The sequence below is a fragment of the Anabas testudineus genome, chromosome 21 (genome assembly GCF_900324465.2).
Source record: "Anabas testudineus chromosome 21, fAnaTes1.2, whole genome shotgun sequence".
Taxonomy (NCBI): Eukaryota; Metazoa; Chordata; class Actinopteri; order Anabantiformes; family Anabantidae; genus Anabas; species Anabas testudineus.
The window spans coordinates 11,445,202-11,457,129 of NC_046629.1; the positions used below are offsets into that span (position 1 = coordinate 11,445,202).

Sequence of the window (11,928 nt, forward strand, 5' to 3'; positions counted from 1 at the left end):
GGTTGGATGATGTTACAGGACAAAAAACAGAAACACACAACAGAGTGGCTTCAGAAAAACAAAATCCGCCTTTTGAAGTGGCCAAGTCAAAGCCCAATAGAGATGCTATGGAACGACTTGAAGAGAGCCACATACATGAGATGTCCAAAGAATTTGACAGAGCTAAAGCAGTTCTGCAGGAAGAATGGGCTAAAATTCCTCCTGAACGATGTGCAGGTCTGATCCACAGCTACAGGACGTGCTTGGTTGAGGTTATTGCTGCCAACCAGTTACTCCAAGGGTACACATACTTTTCCACTATCACTATGAGGTTTTTATGGTTGTTCTCAATAAAGACATGAGAGAAAGAGAGAATTTTTGTGTTATTAAATCAGACACATTATATTTGTTAATACTCTTGACTTAGATAAAGATCACATCAAATTTTATGACAAATGAATGCAGAAAACCATGAAATTCCAAAAGGTTCATATACTTTCTCTTTCCACTGTATATTAATAAATGAGATTATAAAACATTACAACACAATTTTTCATCCTGCACTTATCTGTTTCATTTATATATGATTTATTTGAATTTCTAAATTATATACACACATATAATATATTTTGTACTGACCTTTAATTATGTAGTAACCAATGGTGGATAAACATGTACTCACATCAGATGAGTATGAGTTATTTAACAAATGTAATAGAGTAAAAGTATGATATTTGAAATATAATAATAGTATTATAGACTATTTAAGTGGCAGAGGCCTAATTAATTCTAGTAGGGAAAAAAACAGCAGCAACAACACAACAGCTTGTTAAACTGTATCACAAGTCATGGTGACTTGTACTAGTGGTTAAATGGGAATGCACTCTTGGAAGTTAAAACATGTTAAAACATTATTTCCACTGTTTATTATTTTAGTTTTTAATAATTTTTACACTCTGGGCTCCACGCGGACCAGTCACTCCAAACCCCGCCCACTCTCCCGGAACAGGAAGTACCGTCTCCGCTGCTGCTGACGTTGGTGCTGTCTCAAGTGACGATGGCGTCCACAGATCTGTCCCTCCTGGACATAACAGATAAAGAAATCCGGGACAAATTGTCGCTATGGGACCGCCGCACCGATGCCATGGCTCCCCTCACGGAGAAACAAATGGACTCTGTCCTGGAGATCCGAGCCGCAGCTGAAACGCTCTCTCTCCCGTCTGAGGTAAGGTGACTCCGGAGCCAGCTAGCTAACATTAGCTAAGAAGGATGCTAACTTACTTTCTAAGTGAGGTGAACTAAACTGAAAGTCTGAACGAACCTACTTCACTTGTTTCGTTAACAAGTGACTGAGCTTAATGTTTAACATAATGCTAGCCTGCACGCTAACTAGTGGCCTTACACTTGCACTCCGCCACGTCAAGCTATCAAGTTAGCATGAAAGTACAGCCTGTTTCAACCCTGGAGCCCTGTTTGGTTTTGCAGCTCCCCATTGAAGACTTGTGTAGCCTTTCATCACGGTCCTTGCAGTCGCCGTTCACAGCGACTGTGCCTGCTTCAACAGAGGACGTCCTGCTCAAGGGTTTCCAGATGCTCGATATGGACACTGAGAGGATAGAAACTGCACAACAGGTGACTGTCATCAGAAGTCACCACTGCTGTAGCCAGTCATACCCATACTCCCTGCACCATGAGAAGATGCATGGCTGTAACATGATGTCAATTTGTTTTGCAGTTTTTCTCCTGGTTTGCCAAGTTGCAGGCTAACATGGACCAAGATGAGAGCTCCAAATACAGGTGCTTAAAGTTATAGTGCTTAATCGTAGACCGGGGTGTCTTACACTTTGTAATGGTCGGATGCTTGTACACAGGAGGGTGGACTGGTTTGAAAGGGAATGAACGGCATAAAGCAGTGATGGTTACATTGTATGTCAACATATCATAACAAATGCAGAGTGCTTTACATTAAACGTGTTGCACAACACTTTAAACCTTCCCACGTGCAGCAAAAACCTAAATAAACCTGGTTAACCTGAATTAACTCTATTTCAGACGTTTTCTGTGACTTAAATTAAATTAAAGGAGATTCAGGATGTTATTGTTTTGTTGTGCCAGTTGTGTTTGGTTTATGTTGAGATTGTTAGGCTGGGCATAAACATGCACACACACACTTGCATCATAAATAATTAAACGCCTCAGACAGAAAAGTTGGACATTTGTGTTTCAATGTGAACACAGTTGTGACAGATCTCATCTGGCTTTTGATGAGTAGGTCCAAAGTAACAAAAACCACAGGGCAGAAATGTGTTGCTTCTCTGTGTGGGCAACACTTCCTGACCACAACATCACATCAGGTGTTTTGCCTTTGACTGCTGATGGATTTGATCATCAGTGACATGTTTGTTTACAATGTGCTTTCAAGCATCTGGAAGTTTTCAGCTAGTGTTCTGCTCAGTGTGGAAGTGCCAAACAGCTACTCATTGCTGTTGCTATATCAGTATCATGGTGTATATTCAATACCGTATCAGTGCGTCATCATGTCTTGGGAAAAGTAAATAAATGTACGTGTTCCCTTCAGGAAAACCAGAGATGATCTGAACTGCTACCAGGAACAGTGTGATGCTATTCTGAAAGATGTCAGTACAGCTCTGGCACACTTGGACTCCCTTCAGAAACAGTATCTGTTTGTGTCCAATAAGACTGGTACTCTACACGAGGCCTGTGAACAGCTCCTTAAAGAACAGGTAAGGTCATTTCTGTCCTTGATGACTTCAGATATTCTAAGCAAATTGCTGCAACTTTATCACTGTAAAACAAATTCAAATTGTACTGTCTTTCATATATTGTAGGCCACAAATGACTAAATACTTCATATTTGTAAGCATGAACATCTCTCCTAGAACCAGAAATTGCTGAATTATCTGTGATGTTTTGTGGTTTAAATTCCAAAGACATTCAGAATTAGGAAATTGTGTGCAAACAACTGTGGTAACACCCAAAGGAGTCACAGTAGATGAAATACTGTACACTATCTAGCTCAGAACAGCCTGGCATGAATAAAAGCTTGTCAGAATCTGAAATTGCTAACAGACATTCTGCACTCCTTCTTCTTTTCTGCTGCATATTTAATCTTATTGACACTGCAGTTCCTTTCTTTTTTTTTTCTTCAACTCTTGCAGATAGCTGCACATATTCACAAATATATGTAAATTTGGCCTTTCGAGGCCCTTGAACTGAACTGAAATTAAACTGCCATGCCATATTGTGTTAACTGTGGTTTGTTGTTTTCTCTCTCTACAGTCAGAACTTGTTGACCTGGCAGAGAACATACAGCAGAAACTGTCATATTTTAATGAGTTAGAAAACATCAACACGGTAGGCCAGATTCCTCTTTATTACTAAATGTATCTAGTGCAAATAATGTGTCAGTTAGTTGGTTAATCAGATGTCATTGTAATTATTATTAAGATTCAGCTGCTATATATGTCTCTTATTAAGAACATTATGATGGACAGGTAAACTAGTATTATCATGAAATTTAAGTTCAACTCACGTACAAACCTTTTAAAGACACAAATTAGAGATTTTGCCTAGTTTTAAAGACAAAAAAACATTTCTGGCAGCACTGACAGGTAATTTTTTTTTTTATTGTTCAGACCAAGAGATAAAGGTTTCTAATTGTTTATGTTTGGAATTATTTGTCTTTACAGAAACTGAACTCACCAACCTTGTCTGTAAATAGTGAAGGCTTTATACCAATGCTTTCAAAATTGGATGACTGCATTGAATATGTTTCTTCACATGTAAGTAGCTTGGCCTTTATCAAAAAGTTCTATTTAATTTAAGATCTAATTCTATTACTAGTGACAGTTAAGTTAATTTAATAAAGTAGAAAATGCATGCAAAATGGTTTAGCTTTCGTCATTGTGCTGCATGGACTTTTTTTCCTCTTAGTGGCAAATCCTACCTAACAACAAAACTGTTGACTTGTTGTAACTGCAGAAGTGTGCTGTCTTTATGGTATGTGATCACAAAGTGTCTAACTTTATTATTTCTATTGATTACAGCCCAATTACAAGGACTATCCAGTTTATTTGGCCAAGTTTAAACAATGTCTTTCTAAAGCTATGCACTTCATGAAGATCCACATTGTAAACACTATGCAGAACCTCACAAGTCAGTTAACAAAACGGGTAAGAAATCTCATTTTTTCTTTTTACACAGTCTGCAACTATGTATAGAGAAACAGATTATGTGATTAGTTCAGTGTCAAAACGTAATTTAATGTATTGTTATCTTCACCAGGATCCGCTGGGCTTAACCAATGCAGATAATGCATTTACACTTTACTATGTCAAGTTTAGAGCAGCTGCACCTAAAGTTAACGTGAGTATAATGTTTTTTTAGTTCCTGTTCAACCTATTTAGGGCATCACTTTTTTCATACAGAGTTTTGTGTTATATTATTTTCCCTAACTTTTTTCTTTCAGTCACTGATTGAACAGATAGAACAACGAGCAGAGAAGATCCCAGAGTGAGTATTAGAATGAACATTCTTGTTATTTTTCTTTCCATAATCTTGGCTCTAAATTAAGTCCCCCGCCCCCCCTCCTTATATCAATGTGAGCAGATACCATCAGCTCTTAGATGATATCCATCAGTGTTACCTGGACCAGAGAGAGCAGCTCCTAAATCCCAGCATCACATCCACCATTACTGACTTGACCAACCAAAACAGCAAAGACCACTGTGCTCTGGTAAGACATGACCACTTCAAAGCAGGAACTGCGCTTTAGATGTAGTTAATGACATTTAAACTTTGCCCTTCAGCAATATTTTCAGCTTCATGCATGTTGTACTTTTGATACTTTAGAAAATAAACCAACTGACTTTAATTTGCCCTTTAATAAACAAGACTTTAAAGGATTTACAAACCTTTAAACTGTACACTGTAGGTAGGAAGTGTAGTAGGTGATGTGTGTGTATTTTTTACAGGTTCGCAGTGGCTGTGCATTTATGGTTCATGTGTGCCAGGATGAACACCAGCTGTACAATGAGTTCTTCTCTAAACCTACGCCTAAACTAGAGTGAGTAGCACCTGCGTCACTGGTAACATGATTACTAAACACACAGGGGGCTGTCTTCTTGTATTTGCTCAAGGTGTGACTTGTTAAAATGCACAATAGCTATTTCAAGTCTAGCTTATTATGATTTATACAACATGGGTAGACAATTTCTACTACTGTTGTTTAAGTATTCCATATTTTATGTCATTACTTAATTTCTTTATTCATTTACTTCAATGAAAGTTAAAGCTTAAAATGAAAGCGTAATTTTAGACTTTTCTCAGTTGTACAAAGCACCTAAATATATACATATATATCTTTTTTATTTTTAGCGAACTACTTGAGAAGTTATGTTTGTCACTGTATGATGTCCTGCGGCCTCTAATCATCCACATCATCCACTTGGAAACTCTCTCTGAACTCTGCAGCATCCTCAAGAATGAGATGCTGGAAGATCACGTTCACAACAATGGTGGGTTAGAGCTTTTGTTTTCCTCAAGCTTCTTGTACACCACATGGGGTATTGGGAATTGTGTCACCAGGATTTAGCTGTGCAGTGCCATGTGTACATTTGGACAGTATTTAAGTTTTTGTATTTTTGTGCTCTATATATCTGATATATATGCATATACATAAAATTATTATAATAATAATAATTATTATTATTATAAGAGTGAATCTTGAAAAACCCTAAAATTAATTGTAATTGTAATTGCAGTTTTTCATTATTCTGCCTTTTTGTCAACAAAAAAAACAGAAAATATGAACAAATCTGGTAAACTGGTGTACTCATATTTTACATTGCATGCTACATTTATGTTTATTGAAAATTAGAAATGACTGGTTTATTGATGTAGCTTGTACAGTACCCGAGAAGGTAAAATACTTTCACTGCAGCAAAAGTATGCACTTTTAGAAAAAAACAAAAAAAAACAGGGGAGCATGATATATGCTCTTTGAAATAGGAGGACTATGGTGTTTTGGTACAGATGATATGTTTTTAGTTATTCACCATCAATATACATCACACATACGTTCATATTTTAGACTTCAAAAGGCTTGTGTTTGTTGAGTCTGTTCACAACAAAGTGCTTGACTAGCAGGCAAACTTAGTTGTGATTTAGATATTTGGTGAACTCTAAACTATCGTGTATCGCTTTTATGCAGCTTCTCAGTTGGGGGCCTTTGATGCAGTAGTGAAGCAGATGCTGGAGGATGTCCAGGAGAGGCTGGTCTATAGGACACACATTTACATTCAGACCGATATCACAGGCTACAACCCAGCTCCAGGGGATCTGGCCTATCCTGAGAAACTGGAAATGATGGAGGTGGGTCACAGGGACATAGATTTTCTTTTTTGGTGTCTTCAAAAATTTAAAAACCTCAACAATAGTAATTCCTTTAGCTATTAGGTCTGCTACAGAAGAATTATAGCAATGGAGGGAAAGTGGCACTAATAGTAACACCTTGTATCTTAGGGATGTGAGAAAATATTGATTATCATGATAAAATATTTTGTATCCATATTGAAGTATTAATGTATATTGAATTGTAACCTTTGTATTGTGATAGGTGTCATATCACCAGATTCACAACCCTATTCTATTTATACCTTCTTGAAAACTTGATAATGTACATGTTAGACCTAGATTGAATTAAATATGCTTTTCAGTCTCAGCTTATATGTAACATTTGAAATCTCCCTAATCCACTTCTCCCATTCCATCTAATAGACTTGTTTAAAAATTTAATTTAATTTTATGTTAATTAAGCCTTAGAAAAACCTGTAGATAGTTAGATAAAAAAAAAAAAACACTATTTACTAACATTTGCTTTTGCTTTGCTGTCATCAATAGAGAATCGCTCAAAGCTTGAAGGATGAGCAGATGAAGCAGATGTCACAAGAGTCGGCCTTTTCTGATGTACAGCTGGAGGATCCTGATGGTAGAAGAAACAGCAATGCTGGTCTGTGTTTCCAGATTTTGACACTTTCATTTTTTACCACTTTTGGTGTTATTGTCATTTGCCTGATGGCTCTTTTTTGATTTGCGCTGTGAATACAGGGACTTCAGAAGCATCACGCCTGCAGACGTCTATCTCGCCTGCTGATCTGCATGGCATGTGGTATCCAACTGTCAGACGAACGCTGGTTTGCCTGTCCAAGCTCTACAGATGTATAGATGTGAGTCTTAAAATTTTATTATTTGCAAATATAAAGGGCCGTAAAAGGTGAGAGGATGTGTAGAATAAAACATTTTTTCATCTTTGCATTTTTTATTCATGAGTTTCTTCTTTCTGTGACTTGGTCTTTTTCCAGAGAGCAGTCTTCCAGGGTTTATCTCAAGAGGCCTTATCTGCCTGCATCCAGTCCCTGCTTAAAGCATCGGATATCATCCTTAAAAACAAGGTTGGCATGCATGGTTAAAAGTAATTTGTTATTTTTACTGAACTTTTCAGATTTGTATTATCATCAAAATAACTAGATAAGTGCTTTTCTTCTGACACACGAAATAAGATCCGTTTGCTCTTAGATAAAAATGTATACTATCTTATTCAAATTCCTTTAGGCTATAGGATCCCTAACTAAAGCAGATGGCATGTCATTTAAAGTTTATTGCAATGGCTGCTTTATTATACTCTGCAGCGTGTATCTAGCAGACCATCCTTTATTTATGGGCTTAGCTCATATTCAGATTTGCTGTCAATATTTGTGCTAACTGGCCTGTTTCAACCTTCAACACCTTGAATTAAAGCAGCAGTACCATCAATCTCAGATGATATGTTGTTACTCCATGTTGATTATGTCTTTTATTATTTTCATATAATAAGTTTCTTGGTTTTCTGCATTAATTGGTTACGAAATGTCAAATGTCAAATGTCAACAGACACAGTATTTCCAAACTGATAAAATGCAATCACGATCTTTCATGTCTTTATTGAAAACACCTATTAAACACGCAGTGATTGTGGAGATAATTGGAGTGCCCCAATCACAGCCTAGACCTCACACCAATAGAGATGCTGTGGAATGACCTTAAAAGAGACCTCCTAAAAATATGGCTGAGCTGAAGCAGTTCTGTAAGCAGGAATGGTTGAAAAATTCCTTTTGGACATTGAGCAGGTCTAATCCACAGCTACAGGAAGCACTTGCTTGAGGTTATTTCTGCCAAACATGGTTCAACAAGTTATTAAAGAACAGTTTCACTTTTTCCATCATTGTGTTCAATGGGTGTGTTCAATACAAACATGAAAGATCTTTGACTTTAGTGAAAATCAGATCACATTTTACCAATTTATGCAGAAAACTAGTAAACTTCAAGTGTCATACTTGTGACTCTACGTACTTTTCTGGCGTAATGGTTAATCAGCAGTTATTAATTAGACGTATTCCCTTGTCTCTGAGCATTTCATGTTGTCAGTATCTTGGATAGTCAGCACATGCCCTTTTGTGTTGGCAGCCTGGAGTGTGGATTTAACAGTGTGCTATCACTTCCTGTAGACACAAATAGATGGGCAACTTTTCCTGATCAAGCACCTGCTGATAATGCGTGAACAGATTGCCCCATTTCACACCGATTTTGCCATCAAGGAAATCTCACTGGACCTGAAGAAAACGCGAGGTAAGATAATTAAAGGTGGAGGGAACATTGGTGTTCAGCTCCATAAAGCCAGTCATTACATTCTCATGCTCATTAAGCAACTTGTGCCTATCACATGCACCAGTGGCAACAATTAATGTGGAAATTACAACGTAATCCAACACCATAATGTACATTAACCAATGGCTCACAGGGCAGATTTGCTCCTCCTATCACCCTCATCTTAGTCAAGGTCATATTAAATTTGAAGCACTAGAGGGCACTGTAATTCTACATCAGCCCAGATTAAATCTCTTTGTTTTGTGTTAAGATGCTGCCTTCAAAATCCTGAACCCTAAGGCTGTTCCCAAATTCTTCCGACTTAACAGTCACAACGCCATACTTGAATTCCTTTTGGAGGTAGTGTGTTTTTTTTTTTTTCCTTTTCTATTAAACATACCATACACTTTATATACTTTGATAGCACCTTGCCTAAGGGAAACACCACTTGATAGTGCTAAACCCTTTTTCTCCTTGTACCCCAGGGAACACCAGAGATAAAGGAGCACTATATTGACTCTAAGAAGGATGTGGACCGACACCTGAAGTTCAGCTGTGAGCAGTTCATCCAGCAGCAGACTCAGATCTTTGTGGGGACCCTTGAGGAGTTTCTCACCAAGGTAACTGTTCGAGCAGAGGCAGACTTAGCCTCAGGCAGCGATGGCTCATTCTGACCTTCATTTTTTGAGTTTTTACCTTCAAAAACATTTTTTTAATCATTTGTTTTTCTGCTTATCACTGGTTGTCTCAGTATATTTACATCCATCACACATAAACTGTCTGTTTTTCGTCAAGGCAATTTAATTCTGTTTCAGGTATTAGTGCATGTACAGTATATAAAATATATATATGTATATATATAATTGGGTTTTTAATTGAATGTTTTTATTGCAGTAATTCTGCTGCACCACTTTGTTGCCTGTCTTACAATCTACTTACCTCAATCAACCCAGCTTCTTGTGTGTATTTGGATTGAATTGTGTAACTAGCACAAATGAAGTCTTTTCAAACTGTAAAGTTTTGTTTTTAACTGTGTCTGTTCTCAGGTTGCAGCTCTTAAAGCTATGGCTAACCAAGGTGGTCCCACCTACAGTCTGTCTCAGCAACCTTGGGCCCAGCCAGGTAAGATTTATCTCAGGCATCGCTACTGTACTGTAATTCATCAGAACTTGTATAGCACATGGTAGAGGGCATGTCAATATTTTTTTCCCTTTACTAGTATTTTTTCCCTTTTTTTTTTTTCTTTTTTTCCCCAGCAAAGATCAACGATATAGTGATGGCTACGTACCGGGTGATGAAGAGCAAGCTGCCAAGCACTTTACAGAGCATGTCCTTGTACTTAGCCAACAGAGACACAGAGTTCATCCTTTTCAAGCCTGTCCGGGTGGGTGGCAGAAATGCTAGTGTGTAGCCTGTGCTGCATGAGTCAATTTCTTTTCAAGTCATTGTTATACTCAGAGAAACCTTTGATAGGGTTTTTACAAAGTAGTAATACCAATCAGTATATCTATTAAATATTATAGTAGATATTGAGTTTATTGCTGACGTGAGCATGACAACGAACTTCTCAAACCATTGATTACATGCATTTATTCATTGGTAAGGATTCGTCACTGTAGCCTGTCAGTCAGTTTTGGAGGGCTTTAGAAAACAGTGCTGTGTTTTGAATTCAGAGGCTGAGGCTGACCCCTTTGTTTCCATTTGGCTTGCAAATTGTGCCTTTAGCTATAATTTATCAGTGTGATTGAACCATAATAGAGAAATCTTTGTGCTGCCTGTGTACTGTTCATCAAGGTGCCAGGTGAAGCTGAATGAGAGAGAAGCAAAATTCTGCTGTTGACATGGAAACAAGATACTGAGGGGACATAGGCCAGATGGAAATGTAGTGTTAATTTCCCTCTAGCACTCAGTAATCGGATGGCTTTTTCCACAGAATAACATCCAGCAGGTGTTCCAAAGACTGCATGCCTTTCTTCAGGAGGAATACAGTGGAGAGGACCTTCAAATCATTGCGTGTCCATCTATGGAACAGGTACAGTACTGTGAGATTAGCACAGCCCAAGGCAACTAACATAGCTTTAATAATACTGCTGCAACATCCAAAATGGCTCAAAGCAACTTCAGTGGTGAAACGCTAGATAATGTATGCCAGGTAAGTCACGGTGAGCTCTCATCATTTTCCACGGCTCTCTTTCAGATTAACCTACTGCTGTCTGTGAATAAGTAATGCCCATGTTGAGTGTGGCGATGAACACCCTCTGGATAGCAATGCAGTGCTACAAGTCCAGCCATGACCAGGAGTCATGACCAGAGAGCTGCCCCTGGGCTGAAGTGATGGCAAAAAAAAAAACTCCTGCACTAGGCCAAAGATGCTCAGGCAGTCGCTCAGATAGTTAAAAGTATGATGATCTTCAGGTATTCGTCTTGAAGTCCATACCAAACTGAGAAGTGAAGGTAGTATTTGGGTACTGAGTTGGTCATTTTGCTTGCATTTTGTTGACTAAAATTGAAGGTGGAGTTGTGGTTAAGGTTGTTTTCATGTAGGAGAAATCCATTTTTAATAAGGGTGTTTTTTGTTGGATCCCTGTTGCATCAGTCTTAACACAAAATTGTTGTGAATAAAACGAATTTGCACACTGTGTTAGGGTAAGGGGTGAATTATATGCTGGCGTTCATGTGTTTATAGGTGCAAACACAGGCACTAAAGCATTGCTTATCAGCCAGGTACAGTAACTAATGGCCAGTTAAGAGATGCCTAGATTCCCTTGATCAGCCTGGAAAGATAACAAGTGACTAAGGCTGCATAATGTTTTATTTCTCAATTTCGAAATTGTAGCAGTCTTTGCAACGCGTAAAACTCTGTGATGGCCTGCTGTGCTACAGGATACTCAGGTCCTCTGAACATAACAAAACCCACACAGCTGCTCTTTCCATGTCAGATGTTTTTTTTCTTTTAAGATTCTTCCACCTTGTTGTGAATGGTTTTGTTATTCTGTTGCATATATGTAAAGAAAATCAGATAAAATCTTTTTATGTTTTATACTTTTCCTTTTATACCTACATTGAAAAACTAATCTACTTTGGCAAATGAGTAGACCGTCGGCGGTTTTGCACTGTATATCATTTATGGTCCACAAAGGTAACAGGACATTCTCAATGTAACATTTGCTTTGATGTGTCCCATGGGAAATGATGTGTACAGTTATACTATTTATGAACATTCTGATTAAAAACAAGTTAACGATT

General features: G+C 37.9%; 1 protein-coding gene across 1 annotated transcript; it reads left to right on the forward strand.

Annotated features, from left to right (window-relative positions):
• The first annotated feature begins 1,004 nt into the window (after positions 1-1,004).
• cog3 (component of oligomeric golgi complex 3) lies at positions 1,005-11,928 on the forward strand. Its single transcript, XM_026377024.1, has 23 exons — positions 1,005-1,204; positions 1,465-1,611; positions 1,715-1,776; positions 2,558-2,723; positions 3,280-3,354; positions 3,690-3,782; positions 4,047-4,172; positions 4,285-4,365; positions 4,469-4,512; positions 4,609-4,735; positions 4,974-5,065; positions 5,377-5,516; positions 6,212-6,372; positions 6,901-7,009; positions 7,108-7,226; positions 7,362-7,451; positions 8,544-8,664; positions 8,954-9,042; positions 9,168-9,302; positions 9,729-9,804; positions 9,939-10,066; positions 10,616-10,714; positions 10,880-11,928. The coding sequence occupies exons 1-23, from the start codon at positions 1,037-1,039 to the stop codon at positions 10,907-10,909; spliced, it is 2,478 nt and encodes an 825-aa protein (XP_026232809.1). The 5' UTR covers positions 1,005-1,036; the 3' UTR covers positions 10,910-11,928.

Coding starts and splice junctions, on each gene's coding strand:
- cog3 (XM_026377024.1), top strand. CDS start 1,037: ATGGCGTCCACAGATCTGTCCCTCCTGGACATAACAGATAAAGAAATC. Junction 1,612..1,714: donor GGATAGAAACTGCACAACAG/GTGACTGTCATC, acceptor TTTGTTTTGCAG/TTTTTCTCCTGGTTTGCCAA. Junction 7,227..7,361: donor AGCTCTACAGATGTATAGAT/GTGAGTCTTAAA, acceptor GTCTTTTTCCAG/AGAGCAGTCTTCCAGGGTTT.